The sequence below is a fragment of the Cyanistes caeruleus genome, chromosome 27 (assembly GCF_971803275.1).
Source record: "Cyanistes caeruleus chromosome 27, bCyaCae1.hap1.1, whole genome shotgun sequence".
NCBI classification, from domain to species: domain Eukaryota; kingdom Metazoa; phylum Chordata; class Aves; order Passeriformes; family Paridae; genus Cyanistes; species Cyanistes caeruleus.
The window spans coordinates 1,869,295-1,887,903 of NC_141727.1; the positions used below are offsets into that span (position 1 = coordinate 1,869,295).

The 18,609-nt window shown below is 55.3% G+C and overlaps 3 protein-coding genes and 4 pseudogenes across 3 annotated transcripts; 1 reads left to right on the forward strand and 6 right to left on the reverse strand.

The window, feature by feature from the left end:
- Window positions 1-1,312: 1,312 nt before the first annotated feature.
- LOC111943298 (feather keratin Cos2-2 pseudogene) lies at window positions 1,313-1,946 on the reverse strand (annotated as a pseudogene).
- Window positions 1,947-3,682: 1,736 nt separating this feature from the next.
- On the reverse strand, window positions 3,683-4,980 carry LOC111943299 (feather keratin Cos2-2-like). The gene has a single exon (XM_023946296.2). It carries the CDS (start codon window positions 4,342-4,344, stop codon window positions 3,961-3,963), a length of 384 nt encoding a protein of 127 aa, XP_023802064.2. The 5' UTR covers window positions 4,345-4,980; the 3' UTR covers window positions 3,683-3,960.
- Window positions 4,981-6,426: 1,446 nt separating this feature from the next.
- On the reverse strand, window positions 6,427-7,060 carry LOC147649129 (feather keratin Cos2-2 pseudogene; annotated as a pseudogene).
- Window positions 7,061-8,796: 1,736 nt separating this feature from the next.
- On the reverse strand, window positions 8,797-10,094 carry LOC147649130 (feather keratin Cos2-2-like). Its single transcript, XM_086864463.1, has one exon. It carries the CDS (start codon window positions 9,456-9,458, stop codon window positions 9,075-9,077), a length of 384 nt encoding a protein of 127 aa, XP_086720589.1. The 5' UTR covers window positions 9,459-10,094; the 3' UTR covers window positions 8,797-9,074.
- A 1,446-nt stretch (window positions 10,095-11,540) lies between these two features.
- On the reverse strand, window positions 11,541-12,174 carry LOC147649131 (feather keratin Cos2-2 pseudogene; annotated as a pseudogene).
- A 963-nt stretch (window positions 12,175-13,137) lies between these two features.
- On the reverse strand, window positions 13,138-15,239 carry LOC147649132 (feather keratin Cos2-2-like). The gene has a single exon (XM_086864329.1). The coding sequence runs from the start codon at window positions 14,570-14,572 to the stop codon at window positions 14,189-14,191; it is 384 nt and encodes a 127-aa protein (XP_086720455.1). The 5' UTR covers window positions 14,573-15,239; the 3' UTR covers window positions 13,138-14,188.
- Window positions 15,240-18,260: 3,021 nt separating this feature from the next.
- Window positions 18,261-18,587, forward strand: LOC147649133 (feather keratin Cos2-2 pseudogene; annotated as a pseudogene).
- The last annotated feature ends 22 nt before the right edge of the window (window positions 18,588-18,609 follow it).

The following is an 18,609-nucleotide window of genomic DNA, read 5'->3' on the forward strand; positions in this document are numbered from 1 at the left end:
AGCCCTCCAGTCTTTTCCTCACCACCTAACGGCTCCACATGATGATTTGTCATCTGAATCAAAACTCTTTGCCCTCCTACTCCTCCTCCTTTTCCTGCACAATCCTTGAGGCGCCTGTGGCACTGCAGCCTGAGCAGCTGTCCTGCTGTGTGTGCTCCGAATTTGCTGTGGACAGGAACTCCCCATCATCTCCTCAGTCACATCCCTTCCTATGGCCTCTGCCCCATGTGCTCCCGTGCAATGCTGCGCGTGGGAGTGTGGCTGTGGCCCGGCGTGTGCGAGTGTCGGCACATCCCTGTGCTTGTGCTCTCGTGGGAACAGCCCCGGAGAGCCTGTGGCCTGCACGGGGATGGTTGTGCTCAGGGCAGGGCACTTGTGTGCAGCCCCCGTGGCCGTGTGCCTGTGCCCGTGTGCTGGGCTCTGTGCGTCTGGGCTCATCTCTGTGCACACCTGGGCAGGCTGGCAATGTGCCAGTGCCCCTGTGGGTGCCCACAGCTGTGCCTGAGCTGGCCTCTCAGCCCACCCCTTGCAAGCCCCACAGCGACTGCCCTGCCCAGCAGAGCCAAGCACTCACACACACTCAGCCCCACCTCCTGACCTGCAGGAGCCTGGAGAGGCCCACGGCACTCCCGTCTCACCGACGACAATCCCCAACCCAGGCCATCCCTTTGATGCCATGTCCATGCAGCCTTGTGGCACGGAGCCGTTTCCCAGGCTCCTTGCTCCAGCCTCCTGGAGAGGCTTTGAGGTTCCAGGGTTCTGGTGGCTCTGTGGGGATGGGGGAGTCCCGTGGCCTTTGTCCTGAGCCAGGAGCTATGGGAAAATGATGATGTCAGAGAGAACGAAGCATGTGGAGACAAACTTTTGACTGTGTCTGGGAGGTGGAGGCTGGAAAATGGCAGAGCTTTTCCTCTCCCACATGCAGAAGGTGAAGGAGTGGCAGCCTCCAACACAGTGGGAGGATAGTTTTGGTTCTGTCCTCCCGCTGAGTCGATCCCATGAAACACCTGAGCTCCGTCTGTGTGGTTGGAAGCTGAGCAGAAATCTAATGTGAGGGAGGTGTGTAAAGAGAGGGGGCTGTGGAACATACCCAGACACTGCTGTTTCCCATTCCCTCATGTGTGACCTTCTGACATCATCTTCTCCTGATTGGAAGCTCTTTTGGGGAAGACAGGGTTTGTGACCTCCAATGGAAGAGGTAGAAAGGAAACTCCACTATGGAGTCACCACGCTCGGCTGCCTCCACCTTTAGTCGTGAGCTGAGTTCAAGAGTTCCTTTGCACACAAGGAAGGAGGAAGCTGAGGGCCAGGATTGGATGCAAAAGTATTTTATTGATTCTAAGGAAGAAAAGGAGGTAGATCCAAGAGGACACAGGAGCAGCCACTGGAGTGCAGTGGGAGTGTCCATTTGCCTGTCCTGAAGAGGGACAGAGGGAGGCAAACAGGTCCCACTGGGCTGGCATTGGGTGGTGCTGAGAGGAAGGGAAGAGAAGGGAAGAGCGTTGAAGAAAATAACAGTAAACCAAGGGCACAAATCCATTCTGCCTAAGATCCATCTTCAGTGCAGCTCCACGTTGTGAGGTCGGGGAGGTTCTGGCCCAAGGAAGTTGCCAGCAGATTTAGCAGGGGGGACAACATCTGCTGCCATAGCAGTTGGTGATGCAGGAGATGTCAAAGCCCCCGGAGCTGATGGGCACTCCGCCAGAGCTGAGGATGTTGCCAACGGCAGCGGAGGTGGAGGATCCCACGGCGGTGTTCTGTGGGAAGGAGCTGAGGACGGGGCCGGGCAGGGTCACCAGCACAGCAGGCGGCTCAATGACGACATGGGAGCTCTGGCACTGCCTGACACAGCACTCATTGCAGCTGCTGGCCAGCGGGCAGGGGCCGCAGGGCTGGCAGCAAGGGTCGCAGGGCTTGCAGCAGGACATGGCTCGGGGTCACAGGTGCACCTGGTGCAGAGGGCAGGCAGAAGGAGAAAGTGGGGACACATGAGAAGCAGCACTGCACCCAAACACCCTGCAGCCAAGGCACCTCCTGGCCCACATTGCAGTGCCCAGCTCAAAGCCCAGGAGCCACCTCAGCCAAGTGCAAGCCTCTCACTGTCTGCACAAGACCTTGTCTCCCTTGCCCTCTCCCAGCAGAAGCAGCTCCCAGCCCTGTGCTCCCAAATCCCGTCTCAGCTGAGACCTACAGCCAGGAAAGAACTGCTCTTGAAGCAGCAGGAGCAGGATCTTCGCACTCACCTGAGGAGAAGGAGGTGAGAGAAGTGGATGAGAGAGCAGAGACTGGGGCTGCCTTTTATAGCAGTCCTGCCCTGCCTCAGGCCCAGAGGCACCTTTGTGGAAGGCATAATTTTCTGACCAGCTCATGTCAAATGTGCACCATCCCAGCTAATGGTAGGGGCTGTGTCCTGGTTTCCTGCACTGCGGCCTCTATTTCCTGGCTTCTGCCGTCTGCGTTCCTATCTGGAGAGTTCTGTTGAGGGCCATGATGAGAGGCCCAAGAATTTCCAGGATATAACCATGTCACAGTAGGCCGAATGCTCGCATCATGCTCTGGTAGCATTCCATGCAGGCACATGACACAAACCCGTGGCATTCCTGTGGTTTTCTCTGTGGCAAAATTCTCAGGGCATCACTCTCATTCTTCCTGTATACCTGCCCATCTCTCCCTCACCTCTCGGGGACATCCCATGAGTTTTGACGTGCAGCCTGTTTGCCTGGCCCATTCTGCAAGTGCATTAGGGACATCAGGTATCCTTGGTGGTCTGCTTTCCCCTCTACTACATGTGCCTTTGGTCAACAGTCCCTGGCCCGTTTCTGCAGCTCCTTCCTGCTCTTGCCCCGGGCTGGATTACCAGCTGTGCCCGGTGGAGCTTGGCTGGACAGATGGTGCCCCGCAAGGCGCTCTATCCATCCCCTTCCTCCTCTGGGCAGAGAAGATAAAATAAAGCAAACCAGAAACCAACTTGAAGCTTGGTAGAAGTCAGTTTGCTCAAGCAAATGTGAGAGCTTCTGCATGTGGAAATACACTGGGAAAAAGAAAAGGATTTCATCTCCTCCTTCCCACAGGAAGTAGGGGCTGGCCACTTCCCTGGCTGCAGGCCTTCCTCATGTGTCCTGGTGGCTCACAAAGGCAAACTTTGTAAGTAAGGCTGCAGGAATGGGCTCTGTGAGAAGAGTGCAGTGGCTCCTGCCATGTCTGCCTGAGTCATCTCCACCTGTGTGCAGAGGGGACTCAGTCCAGCCCAACACGGAGCACATTTGTCACACTGCTGATGTCTCTCTGCAGGCAGATTTCATTGGCAATGCTTTGGGCTGGAAGGCAAGTTCAAGGGCAGTTCTTTCCACTCCTCCTGCCCTCAACAGATGGGCACTGATGCCAGCCACTAAAGCGGCTTGCTGAAAGCTGTGTCCAGCCTGCTCTTGCACACTTCCCGCCTTGAGGCATCCAAAACCTTTCTGGGCAAGGTATTACAATGCCTCAGCACCCTCAGACAGAGGGACATCTTTCCCAGCTCCAAGGGAAAAAGGAACATGGATAGTTGCAGGGCAGGGATTGTAATGCTGGGATTCCTCCACCTTGTTTCTCATCGCAAATCCGCAAGTGATGTCACAGAAAGAGGGGGAAATCAGAAGCCAAGGTTTGAATGCAAAAACTATTTTATTGGGTCAAAAGAAGAAAAGGAGGAGGCTCACAGAGGGCACCAGGAGCAGCCACTATGACGCCCCAGTGATTCCTGACGTCCTGGCCTGCAGAGGAGAAAAGTGCAAGAGGTCTCACTAGGCCGTCCATGAGTGGCGGTGACAGGAAAGGAATGGAACAGGAAAATGAGAGCACGAGGAGAAGGAAACACTAGTGCAAAGCTCTAAATCCAATGTCTTAAATTTCTGACTTCATTCCAGCTCCATGTTGTGAGGTCTTGGAGGTTCTGGCCCAAGGATATTGGCGGCAGCGTCTTTAGCAAGGACGACAACATCTGCTGCCACCGTAGCAGTTGGTGATGCAGGAGATGTCAAAGCCCCCGGAGCTGATGGGCACTCCCTCAGAGCTGAGGATGTTGCCAACGGCAGCGGAGGTGGAGGATCCCACGGCGGTGTTCTGTGGGAAGGAGCTGAGGATGGGGCCGGGCAGGGTCACCAGCACAGCAGGCGGCTCAATGACGACATGGGAGCTCTGGCACTGCCTGACACAGCACTCATTGCAGCTGCTGGCCAGCGGGCAGGGGCCGCAGGACTGGCAGCAAGGGTTGCAGGGCTGGCACTGCTGGCACTTCTCAGGGCAGGACATGTCTGGAGCCTGGCGCTGCACCTGGCGCAGGGAGGGAGCAGAGCACACGCACATCTGAGACACAGCCCGCAAAGCACCCCCAGCAAGACAAGGCCCCTGCTGCCCGTGGAGCTCCAGGCTGTGCCGCCCCAAACTGGGGATCCTTTGCCTGAGCCCAGCTCGCTCCTTCCGAGCTCAGCCTGGCCCAGCCATGCTCCTGCCCAACCTGCATGAAAATCAGCACCTCAGCCCAGCCTCAGCCTCTGGCCAGAACACACGGCCTTCCCTCTGCCCACACCTCCGCCACCAAGGCAGAACAGCCCCAGAAGAAGAAGGAGCAGGAACAAGGGCTGGAAAGCTCAGTGCTGTCCTCGAGAGGGTGCAGGAGAAAGGGACTTGCAACTCACCTGTTTCCCAAGGAGAAGGAGGAGACAGAAGTGGTTGAGAGAGCCACCTGTTAGGCTGCCTTTTATCCTGGCCCCACACTGCCTCAGGGCCCACATTCCTTGCTGAATAAGTGAGGAAATCCCTGTATGAGCCAAATGAATGGAAAGATCTCAGGGAATGCTATGTCATGTGTTGCTGTTTCCCTCTACAATGACTTTGCAGTTCCTGGCTTCAGGAATCATTGCTGTTTTCTCAAAGACATCTCTTTGGAGTGCTGGCATGTGAGATCCCAGGTTTCCTGGGGGCACGGATGTGTCAGTGTGGTCAGAGGTCATGAAGTCTGTGCAGAAGGGATCCTGAGGAGGCAGGTGATGCCAGCCTGGGGCATTCTGGTGCAGATTTATCATGCTGCCAGATTTTTGTAATTCCTGATGACTGGAAGGGCCTCACCTGCTGCCAGCCCTCCAGTCTTTTCCTCACCACCTAACGGCTCCACATGATGATTTGTCATCTGAATCAAAACTCTTTGCCCTCCTACTCCTCCTCCTTTTCCTGCACAATCCTTGAGGCGCCTGTGGCACTGCAGCCTGAGCAGCTGTCCTGCTGTGTGTGCTCCGAATTTGCTGTGGACAGGAGCTCCCCATCATCTCCTCAGTCACATCCCTTCCTATGGCCTCTGCCCCATGTGCTCCCGTGCAATGCTGCGCGTGGGAGTGTGGCTGTGGCCCGGCGTGTGCGAGTGTCGGCACATCCCTGTGCTTGTGCTCTCGTGGGAACAGCCCCGGAGAGCCTGTGGCCTGCACGGGGATGGTTGTGCTCAGGGCAGGGCACTTGTGTGCAGCCCCCGTGGCCGTGTGCCTGTGCCCGTGTGCTGGGCTCTGTGCGTCTGGGCTCATCTCTGTGCACACCTGGGCAGGCTGGCAATGTGCCAGTGCCCCTGTGGGTGCCCACAGCTGTGCCTGAGCTGGCCTCTCAGCCCACCCCTTGCAAGCCCCACAGCGACTGCCCTGCCCAGCAGAGCCAAGCACTCACACACACTCAGCCCCACCTCCTGACCTGCAGGAGCCTGGAGAGGCCCACGGCACTCCCGTCTCACCGACGACAATCCCCAACCCAGGCCATCCCTTTGATGCCATGTCCATGCAGCCTTGTGGCACGGAGCCGTTTCCCAGGCTCCTTGCTCCAGCCTCCTGGAGAGGCTTTGAGGTTCCAGGGTTCTGGTGGCTCTGTGGGGATGGGGGAGTCCCGTGGCCTTTGTCCTGAGCCAGGAGCTATGGGAAAATGATGATGTCAGAGAGAACGAAGCACGTGGAGACAAACTTTTGACTGTGTCTGGGAGGTGGAGGCTGGAAAATGGCAGAGCTTTTCCTCTCCCACATGCAGAAGGTGAAGGAGTGGCAGCCTCCAACACAGTGGGAGGATAGTTTTGGTTCTGTCCTCCCGCTGAGTCGATCCCATGAAACACCTGAGCTCCGTCTGTGTGGTTGGAAGCTGAGCAGAAATCTAATGTGAGGGAGGTGTGTAAAGAGAGGGGGCTGTGGAACATACCCAGACACTGCTGTTTCCCATTCCCTCATGTGTGACCTTCTGACATCATCTTCTCCTGATTGGAAGCTCTTTTGGGGAAGACAGGGTTTGTGACCTCCAATGGAAGAGGTAGAAAGGAAACTCCACTATGGAGTCGCCACGCTCGGCTGCCTCCACCTTTAGTCGTGAGCTGAGTTCAAGAGTTCCTTTGCACACAAGGAAGGAGGAAGCTGAGGGCCAGGATTGGATGCAAAAGTATTTTATTGATTCTAAGGAAGAAAAGGAGGTAGATCCAAGAGGACACAGGAGCAGCCACTGGAGTGCAGTGGGAGTGTCCATTTGCCTGTCCTGAAGAGGGACAGAGGGAGGCAAACAGGTCCCACTGGGCTGGCATTGGGTGGTGCTGAGAGGAAGGGAAGAGAAGGGAAGAGCGTTGAAGAAAATAACAGTAAACCAAGGGCACAAATCCATTCTGCCTAAGATCCATCTTCAGTGCAGCTCCACGTTGTGAGGTCGGGGAGGTTCTGGCCCAAGGAAGTTGCCAGCAGATTTAGCAGGGGGGACAACATCTGCTGCCATAGCAGTTGGTGATGCAGGAGATGTCAAAGCCCCCGGAGCTGATGGGCACTCCGCCAGAGCTGAGGATGTTGCCAACGGCAGCGGAGGTGGAGGATCCCACGGCGGTGTTCTGTGGGAAGGAGCTGAGGACGGGGCCGGGCAGGGTCACCAGCACAGCAGGCGGCTCAATGACGACATGGGAGCTCTGGCACTGCCTGACACAGCACTCATTGCAGCTGCTGGCCAGCGGGCAGGGGCCGCAGGGCTGGCAGCAAGGGTCGCAGGGCTTGCAGCAGGACATGGCTCGGGGTCACAGGTGCACCTGGTGCAGAGGGCAGGCAGAAGGAGAAAGTGGGGACACATGAGAAGCAGCACTGCACCCAAACACCCTGCAGCCAAGGCACCTCCTGGCCCACATTGCAGTGCCCAGCTCAAAGCCCAGGAGCCACCTCAGCCAAGTGCAAGCCTCTCACTGTCTGCACAAGACCTTGTCTCCCTTGCCCTCTCCCAGCAGAAGCAGCTCCCAGCCCTGTGCTCCCAAATCCCGTCTCAGCTGAGACCTACAGCCAGGAAAGAACTGCTCTTGAAGCAGCAGGAGCAGGATCTTCGCACTCACCTGAGGAGAAGGAGGTGAGAGAAGTGGATGAGAGAGCAGAGACTGGGGCTGCCTTTTATAGCAGTCCTGCCCTGCCTCAGGCCCAGAGGCACCTTTGTGGAAGGCATAATTTTCTGACCAGCTCATGTCAAATGTGCACCATCCCAGCTAATGGTAGGGGCTGTGTCCTGGTTTCCTGCACTGCGGCCTCTATTTCCTGGCTTCTGCCGTCTGCGTTCCTATCTGGAGAGTTCTGTTGAGGGCCATGATGAGAGGCCCAAGAATTTCCAGGATATAACCACGTCACAGTAGGCCGAATGCTCGCATCATGCTCTGGTAGCATTCCATGCAGGCACATGACACAAACCCGTGGCATTCCTGTGGTTTTCTTTGTGGCAAAATTCTCAGGGCATCACTCTCATTCTTCCTGTATACCTGCCCATCTCTCCCTCACCTCTCGGGGACATCCCATGAGTTTTGACGTGCAGCCTGTTTGCCTGGCCCATTCTGCAAGTGCATTAGGGACATCAGGTATCCTTGGTGGTCTGCTTTCCCCTCTACTACATGTGCCTTTGGTCAACAGTCCCTGGCCCGTTTCTGCAGCTCCTTCCTGCTCTTGCCCCGGGCTGGATTACCAGCTGTGCCCGGTGGAGCTTGGCTGGACGGATGGTGCCCCGCAAGGCGCTCTATCCATCCCCTTCCTCCTCTGGGCAGAGAAGATAAAATAAAGCAAACCAGAAACCAACTTGAAGCTTGGTAGAAGTCAGTTTGCTCAAGCAAATGTGAGAGCTTCTGCATGTGGAAATACACTGGGAAAAAGAAAAGGATTTCATCTCCTCCTTCCCACAGGAAGTAGGGGCTGGCCACTTCCCTGGCTGCAGGCCTTCCTCATGTGTCCTGGTGGCTCACAAAGGCAAACTTTGTAAGTAAGGCTGCAGGAATGGGCTCTGTGAGAAGAGTGCAGTGGCTCCTGCCATGTCTGCCTGAGTCATCTCCACCTGTGTGCAGAGGGGACTCAGTCCAGCCCAACACGGAGCACATTTGTCACACTGCTGATGTCTCTCTGCAGGCAGATTTCATTGGCAATGCTTTGGGCTGGAAGGCAAGTTCAAGGGCAGTTCTTTCCACTCCTCCTGCCCTCAACAGATGGGCACTGATGCCAGCCACTAAAGCGGCTTGCTGAAAGCTGTGTCCAGCCTGCTCTTGCACACTTCCCGCCTTGAGGCATCCAAAACCTTTCTGGGCAAGGTATTACAATGCCTCAGCACCCTCAGACAGAGGGACATCTTTCCCAGCTCCAAGGGAAAAAGGAACATGGATAGTTGCAGGGCAGGGATTGTAATGCTGGGATTCCTCCACCTTGTTTCTCATCGCAAATCCGCAAGTGATGTCACAGAAAGAGGGGGAAATCAGAAGCCAAGGTTTGAATGCAAAAACTATTTTATTGGGTCAAAAGAAGAAAAGGAGGAGGCTCACAGAGGGCACCAGGAGCAGCCACTATGACGCCCCAGTGATTCCTGACGTCCTGGCCTGCAGAGGAGAAAAGTGCAAGAGGTCTCACTAGGCCGTCCATGAGTGGCGGTGACAGGAAAGGAATGGAACAGGAAAATGAGAGCACGAGGAGAAGGAAACACTAGTGCAAAGCTCTAAATCCAATGTCTTAAATTTCTGACTTCATTCCAGCTCCATGTTGTGAGGTCTTGGAGGTTCTGGCCCAAGGATATTGGCGGCAGCGTCTTTAGCAAGGACGACAACATCTGCTGCCACCGTAGCAGTTGGTGATGCAGGAGATGTCAAAGCCCCCGGAGCTGATGGGCACTCCCTCAGAGCTGAGGATGCTGCCAACGGCAGCGGAGGTGGAGGATCCCACGGCGGTGTTCTGTGGGAAGGAGCTGAGGATGGGGCCGGGCAGGGTCACCAGCACAGCAGGCGGCTCAATGACGACATGGGAGCTCTGGCACTGCCTGACACAGCACTCATTGCAGCTGCTGGCCAGCGGGCAGGGGCCGCAGGACTGGCAGCAAGGGTTGCAGGGCTGGCACTGCTGGCACTTCTCAGGGCAGGACATGTCTGGAGCCTGGCGCTGCACCTGGCGCAGGGAGGGAGCAGAGCACACGCACATCTGAGACACAGCCCGCAAAGCACCCCCAGCAAGACAAGGCCCCTGCTGCCCGTGGAGCTCCAGGCTGTGCCGCCCCAAACTGGGGATCCTTTGCCTGAGCCCAGCTCGCTCCTTCCGAGCTCAGCCTGGCCCAGCCATGCTCCTGCCCAACCTGCATGAAAATCAGCACCTCAGCCCAGCCTCAGCCTCTGGCCAGAACACACGGCCTTCCCTCTGCCCACACCTCCGCCACCAAGGCAGAACAGCCCCAGAAGAAGAAGGAGCAGGAACAAGGGCTGGAAAGCTCAGTGCTGTCCTCGAGAGGGTGCAGGAGAAAGGGACTTGCAACTCACCTGTTTCCCAAGGAGAAGGAGGAGACAGAAGTGGTTGAGAGAGCCACCTGTTAGGCTGCCTTTTATCCTGGCCCCACACTGCCTCAGGGCCCACATTCCTTGCTGAATAAGTGAGGAAATCCCTGTATGAGCCAAATGAATGGAAAGATCTCAGGGAATGCTATGTCATGTGTTGCTGTTTCCCTCTACAATGACTTTGCAGTTCCTGGCTTCAGGAATCATTGCTGTTTTCTCAAAGACATCTCTTTGGAGTGCTGGCATGTGAGATCCCAGGTTTCCTGGGGGCACGGATGTGTCAGTGTGGTCAGAGGTCATGAAGTCTGTGCAGAAGGGATCCTGAGGAGGCAGGTGATGCCAGCCTGGGGCATTCTGGTGCAGATTTATCATGCTGCCAGATTTTTGTAATTCCTGATGACTGGAAGGGCCTCACCTGCTGCCAGCCCTCCAGTCTTTTCCTCACCACCTAACGGCTCCACATGATGATTTGTCATCTGAATCAAAACTCTTTGCCCTCCTACTCCTCCTCCTTTTCCTGCACAATCCTTGAGGCGCCTGTGGCACTGCAGCCTGAGCAGCTGTCCTGCTGTGTGCGCTCCGAATTTGCTGTGGACAGGAACTCCCCATCATCTCCTCAGTCACATCCCTTCCTATGGCCTCTGCCCCATGTGCTCCCGTGCAATGCTGCGCGTGGGAGTGTGGCTGTGGCCCGGCGTGTGCGAGTGTCGGCACATCCCTGTGCTTGTGCTCTCGTGGGAACAGCCCCGGAGAGCCTGTGGCCTGCACGGGGATGGTTGTGCTCAGGGCAGGGCACTTGTGTGCAGCCCCCGTGGCCGTGTGCCTGTGCCCGTGTGCTGGGCTCTGTGCGTCTGGGCTCATCTCTGTGCACACCTGGGCAGGCTGGCAATGTGCCAGTGCCCCTGTGGGTGCCCACAGCTGTGCCTGAGCTGGCCTCTCAGCCCACCCCTTGCAAGCCCCACAGCGACTGCCCTGCCCAGCAGTGCCAACCACTCACACACACTCAGCCCCACCTCCTGACCTGCAGGAGCCTGGAGAGGCCCACGGCACTCCCGTCTCACCGACGACAATCCCCAACCCAGGCCATCCCTTTGATGCCATGTCCATGCAGCCTTGTGGCACGGAGCCGTTTCCCAGGCTCCTTGCTCCAGCCTCCTGGAGAGGCTTTGAGGTTCCAGGGTTCTGGTGGCTCTGTGGGGATGGGGGAGTCCCGTGGCCTTTGTCCTGAGCCAGGAGCTATGGGAAAATGATGATGTCAGAGAGAACGAAGCACGTGGAGACAAACTTTTGACTGTGTCTGGGAGGTGGAGGCTGGAAAATGGCAGAGCTTTTCCTCTCCCACACGCTGAAGGTGAAGGAGTGGCAGCCTCCAACACAGTGGGAGGATAGTTTTGGTTCTGTCCTCCCGCTGAGTCGATCCCATGAAACACCTGAGCTCCGTCTGTGTGGTTGGAAGCTGAGCAGAAATCTAATGTGAGGGAGGTGTGTAAAGAGAGGGGGCTGTGGAGCATACCCAGGCACTGCTGTTTCCCATTCCCTCATGTGTGACCTTCTGACATCATCTTCTCCTGATTGGAAGCTCTTTTGGGGAAGACAGGGTTTGTGACCTCCAATGGAAGAGGTAGAAAGGAAACTCCACTATGGAGTCGCCACGCTCGGCTGCCTCCACCTTTTGTCGTGAGCTGAGTTCAAGAGTTCCTTTGCACACAAGGAAGGAGGAAGCTGATGGCCAGGATTGGATGCAAAAGTATTTTATTGATTCTAAGGAAGAAAAGGAGGTAGATCCAAGAGGACACAGGAGCAGCCACTGGAGTGCAGTGGGAGTGTCCATTTGCCTGTCCTGAAGAGGGACAGAGGGAGGCAAACAGGTCCCACTGGGCTGGCATTGGGTGGTGCTGAGAGGAAGGGAAGAGAAGGGAAGAGCGTTGAAGAAAATAACAGTAAACCAAGGGCACAAATCCATTCTGCCTAAGATCCATCTTCAGTGCAGCTCCACGTTGTGAGGTCTTGGAGGTTCTGGCCCAAGGAAGTTGCCAGCAGATTTAGCAGGGGGGACAACATCTGCTGCCATAGCAGTTGGTGATGCAGGAGATGTCAAAGCCCCCGGAGCTGATGGGCACTCCGCCAGAGCTGAGGATGTTGCCAACGGCAGCGGAGGTGGAGGATCCCACGGCGGTGTTCTGTGGGAAGGAGCTGAGGACGGGGCCGGGCAGGGTCACCAGCACAGCAGGCGGCTCAATGACGACATGGGAGCTCTGGCACTGCCTGACACAGCACTCATTGCAGCTGCTGGCCAGCGGGCAGGGGCCGCAGGGCTGGCAGCAAGGGTCACAGGGCTTGCAGCAGGACATGGCTCGGGGTCACAGGTGCACCTGGTGCAGAGGGCAGGCAGAAGGAGAAAGTGGGGACACATGAGGAGCAGCACTGCACCCAAACACCCTGCAGCCAAGGCAGCTCCTGGCCCACATTGCAGTGCCCAGCTCAAAGCCCAGGAGCCACCTCAGCCAAGTGCAAGCCTCTCACTGTCTGCACAAGACCTTGTCTCCCTTGCCCTCTCCCAGCAGAAGCAGCTCCCAGCCCTGTGCTCCCAAATCCCGTCTCAGCTGAGACCTACAGCCAGGAAAGAACTGCTCTTGAAGCAGCAGGAGCAGGATCTTCGCACTCACCTGAGGAGAAGGAGGTGAGAGAAGTGGATGAGAGAGCAGAGACTTGGGCTGCCTTTTATAGCAGTCCTGCCCTGCCTCAGGCCCAGAGGCACCTTTGTGGAAGGCATAATTTTCTGACCTGCTCATGTCAAATGTGCACCATCCCAGCTAATGGTAGGGGCTGTGTCCTGGTTTCCTGCACTGCAGCCTCTATTTCCTGGCTTCTGCCGTCTGCGTTCCTATCTGGAGAGTTCTGTTGAGGGCCATGATGAGAGGCCCAAGAATTTCCAGGATATAACCACGTCACAGTAGGCCGAATGCTCGCATCATGCTCTGGTAGCATTCCATGCAGGCACATGACACAAACCCGTGGCATTCCTGTGGTTTTCTTTGTGGCAAAATTCTCAGGGCATCACTCTCATTCTTCCTGTATACCTGCCCATCTCTCCCTCACCTCTCGAGGACATCCCATGAGTTTTGACGTGCAGCCTGTTTGCCTGGCCCATTCTGCAAGTGCATTAGGGACATCAGGTATCCTTGGTGGTCTGCTTTCCCCTCTACTACATGTGCCTTTGGTCAACAGTCCCTGGCCCGTTTCTGCAGCTCCTTCCTGCTCTTGCCCCGGGCTGGATTACCAGCTGTGCCCGGTGGAGCTTGGCTGGACAGATGGTGCCCCGCAAGGCGCTCTATCCATCCCCTTCCTCCTCTGGGCAGAGAAGATAAAATAAAGCAAACCAGAAACCAACTTGAAGCTTGGTAGAAGTCAGTTTGCTCAAGCAAATGTGAGAGCTTCTGCATGTGGAAATACACTGGGAAAAAGAAAAGGATTTCATCTCCTCCTTCCCACAGGAAGTAGGGGCTGGCCACTTCCCTGGCTGCAGGCCTTCCTCATGTGTCCTGGTGGCTCACAAAGGCAAACTTTGTAAGTAAGGCTGCAGGAATGGGCTCTGTGAGAAGAGTGCAGTGGCTCCTGCCATGTCTGCCTGAGTCATCTCCACCTGTGTGCAGAGGGGACTCAGTCCAGCCCAACACGGAGCACATTTGTCACACTGCTGATGTCTCTCTGCAGGCAGATTTCATTGGCAATGCTTTGGGCTGGAAGGCAAGTTCAAGGGCAGTTCTTTCCACTCCTCCTGCCCTCAACAGATGGGCACTGATGCCAGCCACTAAAGCGGCTTGCTGAAAGCTGTGTCCAGCCTGCTCTTGCACACTTCCCGCCTTGAGGCATCCAAAACCTTTCTGGGCAAGGTATTACAATGCCTCAGCACCCTCAGACAGAGGGACATCTTTCCCAGCTCCAAGGGAAAAGGGAACATGGATAGTTGCAGGGCAGGGATTGTAATGCTGGGATTCCTCCACCTTGTTTCTCATCGCAAATCCGCAAGTGATGTCACAGAAAGAGGGGGAAATCAGAAGCCAAGGTTTGAATGCAAAAACTATTTTATTGGGTCAAAAGAAGAAAAGGAGGAGGCTCACAGAGGGCACCAGGAGCAGCCACTATGACGCCCCAGTGATTCCTGACGTCCTGGCCTGCAGAGGAGAAAAGTGCAAGAGGTCTCACTAGGCCGTCCATGAGTGGCGGTGATAGGAAAGGAATGGAACAGGAAAATGAGAGCACGAGGAGAAGGAAACACTAGTGCAAAGCTCTAAATCCAATGTCTTAAATTTCTGACTTCATTCCAGCTCCATGTTGTGAGGTCTTGGAGGTTCTGGCCCAAGGATATTGGCGGCAGCGTCTTTAGCAAGGACGACAACATCTGCTGCCACCGTAGCAGTTGGTGATGCAGGAGATGTCAAAGCCCCCGGAGCTGATGGGCACTCCCTCAGAGCTGAGGATGCTGCCAACGGCAGCGGAGGTGGAGGATCCCACGGCGGTGTTCTGTGGGAAGGAGCTGAGGATGGGGCCGGGCAGGGTCACCAGCACAGCAGGCGGCTCAATGACGACATGGGAGCTCTGGCACTGCCTGACACAGCACTCATTGCAGCTGCTGGCCAGCGGGCAGGGGCCGCAGGACTGGCAGCAAGGGTTGCAGGGCTGGCACTGCTGGCACTTCTCAGGGCAGGACATGTCTGGAGCCTGGCGCTGCACCTGGCGCAGGGAGGGAGCAGAGCACACGCACATCTGAGACACAGCCCGCAAAGCACCCCCAGCAAGACAAGGCCCCTGCTGCCCGTGGAGCTCCAGGCTGTGCCGCCCCAAACTGGGGATCCTTTGCCTGAGCCCAGCTCGCTCCTTCCGAGCTCAGCCTGGCCCAGCCATGCTCCTGCCCAACCTGCATGAAAATCAGCACCTCAGCCCAGCCTCAGCCTCTGGCCAGAACACACGGCCTTCCCTCTGCCCACACCTCCGCCACCAAGGCAGAACAGCCCCAGAAGAAGAAGGAGCAGGAACAAGGGCTGGAAAGCTCAGTGCTGTCCTCGAGAGGGTGCAGGAGAAAGGGACTTGCAACTCACCTGTTTCCCAAGGAGAAGGAGGAGACAGAAGTGGTTGAGAGAGCCACCTGTTAGGCTGCCTTTTATCCTGGCCCCACACTGCCTCAGGGCCCACATTCCTTGCTGAATAAGTGAGGAAATCCCTGTATGAGCCAAATGAATGGAAAGATCTCAGGGAATGCTATGTCATGTGTTGCTGTTTCCCTCTACAATGACTTTGCAGTTCCTGGCTTCAGGAATCATTGCTGTTTTCTCAAAGACATCTCTTTGGAGTGCTGGCATGTGAGATCCCAGGTTTCCTGGGGGCACAACTGTGTCAGTGTGGTCAGAGGTCATGAAGTCAGTGCAGAAGGGATCCTGAGGAGGCAGGTGATGCCAGCTGGTGCACTTTTTAGGATTTTTTATTTTTCTGCTTAGTTGACGGGCCCTTCCTTTCCTCTTGTTTCCGCCTTTGCCTCTTTCTTTTTGGTGTCCCTTTATATGTGCCTTGTCCTCCTCATAAAATCTGTTTTTATTCATTTCCTGTCTGCAGAGTTCCTGAGGCTCCTCTTGCACTGCAGCCTGAACCACAGTGTGTGTTGGCTACCTGCACATCCATGTGCTTGTGGACGTGTGTGAACACACCCCCAAATGCTGCTGGGTAGTGTACAGCACTTGTGCAACCACATTCTGGCCAATTGCATTTATGCTGATGTGATGGTAAGGGGGAACAATATCCTGTATTATAACAGGTTAAGTAGAAGAGTTAGGCAGTGCTTCCTACTCCAAATTTTGACTGCAGTCCAGAGCTTCACAGTTCACCAAGGTGGTGCTGGAGCTTGGCTTGGTACACTGGGCTTCCCTGGGGGCTCTGCATATCCTGGGGACTACTGGCTACACATTAGTGTTTGGCAGCCCATTTTCAGCCCTTTTATGTCTGAATGGGCAGGAGGTTTGGGGATTAGAGCAGGAGGAAGCTGAATGACAGGATCTTGATTCTCTTAGTCCCTGCTTTAGGGAAGATGGGTGGAGCACTTTCAATCCAGGGAGCCTGAAGACAACACTGTTCATCACTGGTACTCAGCAGAATGTGGTTTGGCATCCATGGAACAGAGACTGGAACTTTCCACGACCACATCTCATTGATCAGAGCACCTGTCCTCCTGGATGAACTGAAGGGCCAAGCTGGTCACTGCTCCATGTGGAGAGTCAATTAGTCTCAGTATGGGATGGTGATGGAAGGCCATTCCTACCACCTTTCTCTACTTCTCCAGAAACGGATCAGAGTGTTTTGCCTAAAAAAGCATCTTTGGTGCTGTCTGTAAATGTGAGCCATTGCTTAAGCCTTGCTTAAAGAATGTGTTAATTCCCAAAGGGACTGATTTCCATACATTGCCATCCATCTCCAGGCTGCAGAGTGATGCCTGGCTCAGTAGGTGTCCTACCATAGCTTTTGCTCTTTGAGAGTTCTCACCCAGCATTCTCTCATTTTCCAAAGCACCTCTGATGAAATATCACCATTATGAAGGGAATTTGGATTGTTTTGAAAACCACTGCCGTCTACCAATATCTTTAAGGGGTAATGCAGACTTCATCAATCTTTGACACTAAATGGAAGGACATAGTGTGTTGGTAGGTGTTGGCTTCTTCTCCCAAGGAACTAAAGTTCTTGACTGCCACTGTATCACCCAGAATGTCTATCCTACATCTCAGAGCTAGACCTTGATCCCTTCAGTTGCATCACCTCATTTGCTATAAGGTCTTAGCCTGCACCCTACTCAGCACCAGTCTGAGTGGTGGCATTGGCCTGGACAGGAAGAGACTGTGTCCCATCCCAGTGGACAAATGTAGGAGATAAGGGTTGATGTTAATATCTCAAACATGGACAGCTGGATGTCCCTGGAGACAGCCAAGGCTTGTGGGTGTGTTTGGGCTGGCAGAGATGCTGTTCATGTTCCCCACAGCAGCCATGGCAGAGCTGTGCTCTGCACTGGGAGTTATAAAGGTGCCCATAACACTCCAGTTCTTTGTCTCCTGCTGAGCAGTGCTCACACAGCATCAGCACTGTCTCTCCAACATTCCCATCCTAACCAGGAGCTGGGGGGTGGCAAGATCCTGGGAGCGGACAAGACTCTGACAGTTGACCCAAACTGAGTAAAAGGGATATCCTACGCCATATGACATGAGCTCAGACACAACAACAGCTATAGAAAGGAGAAACAAGGGTGGGCATTTGTTATTTGCAATGTTTGCCTTCAAGTAACACCATTACATGCGCTCAAGCCCTGCTTCCTGGGACGTGGGCTGATAGAACTATCTGATTGGAAGTAGAGCAAAAAAAGTGGGTTTTTCATGTTTACTACTAAAGGCAAAACCTTTGGCTTTTGCTTTAGCCAACTGCCATTTCTTAATATTGAAGTTGATTTCCTTCTTATTTTCTCATCCCTGTTCACCTCAAAAGGGAGAGTCACACAGTGACTTGGAGAGCACTGGCCTTCCAGCCAAGGTCAACCCAGCATAGCTGGTAATAACCACCAAGGATTGTTGGTAAGAACATGTCATGAGAAAGACCAGCATGTGCCTGGAGAAGGGGCACTGGGAACACTGGGCAGAACTTTTCTGGAGGAAGTGTCCTGGCTGTGGCTCCTGGAGAGGAACAAAATACAGCACAAGAGAAGAGCAAAAACGAGGTGGAGAAATGGGTATGGACTGTTGGCTGAAGGCTGACGCAGTAGGGACGAATCAAGATGCAACACATGCCTGCATGGAATGCCACCAGACCATGATCGGAGCAGTTGGCCTGTTCTGAAGTGTCCAAATCTCCTAAATTCTTGGGCATCTCATCCCAGCCCTAACACAAGATTTCAGATAGGAATTCACCTGGCAGAAACCAAGAAATGAAGAGGCAGCAATGCAGGAAACCAGGACACAGCCCTACCATTAGCTGGGATGGTGCACATTTGACATGAGCTGGTCAGAAAATTATGCCTTCCACAAAGGTGCCTCTGGGCCTGAGGCAGGGCAGGACTGCTATAAAAGGCAGTCCAAGTCTCTGCTCTCTCATCCACTTCTCTCACCTCCTTCTCCTCAGGAATCCTCAGGTGAGTGCGAAGATCCTGCTCCTGCTGCTTCAAGAGCAGCTCTTTCCTGGCTGTAGGTCTCAGCTGAGACGGGATTTGGGAGCACAGGGCTGGGAGCTGCTTCGGCTGGGAGAGGGCAAGGGAGAGAAGGTCTTGTGCAGACAGTGAGAGGCTTGCACTTGGCTGAGGTGGCTCCTGGGCTTTGAGCTGGGCACTGCAATGTGGGCCAGGAACTGCCTTGGCTGCAGGGTGTTTGGGTGCAGTGCTGCTTCTCATGTGTCCCCACTTTCTCCTTCTGCCTGCCCTCTGCACCAGGTGCACCTGTGACCCCGAGCCATGTCCTGCTGCCGGCCCTGCGACCCTTGCTGCCAGCCCTGCGGCCCCTGCCCGCTGGCCAGCAGCTGCAATGAGTGCTGTGTCAGGCAGTGCCAGAGCTCCCATGTCGTCATTGAGCCGCCTGCTGTGCTGGTGACCCTGCCCGGCCCCGTCCTCAGCTCCTTCCCACAGAACACCGCCGTGGGATCCTCCACCTCCGCTGCTGTTGGCAACATCCTCAGCTGTGGTGGAGTGCCCATCAGCTCCGGGGGCTTTGACATCTCCTGCATCACCAACTGCTATGGCAGCAGATGTTGTCCCCCCTGCTAAATCTGCTGGCAATATTCTCGGG

Coding starts and splice junctions, on each gene's coding strand:
- LOC111943299 (XM_023946296.2), bottom strand. CDS start 4,344: ATGTGCGTGTGCTCTGCTCCCTCCCTGCGCCAGGTGCAGCGCCAGGCT.
- LOC147649130 (XM_086864463.1), bottom strand. CDS start 9,458: ATGTGCGTGTGCTCTGCTCCCTCCCTGCGCCAGGTGCAGCGCCAGGCT.
- LOC147649132 (XM_086864329.1), bottom strand. CDS start 14,572: ATGTGCGTGTGCTCTGCTCCCTCCCTGCGCCAGGTGCAGCGCCAGGCT.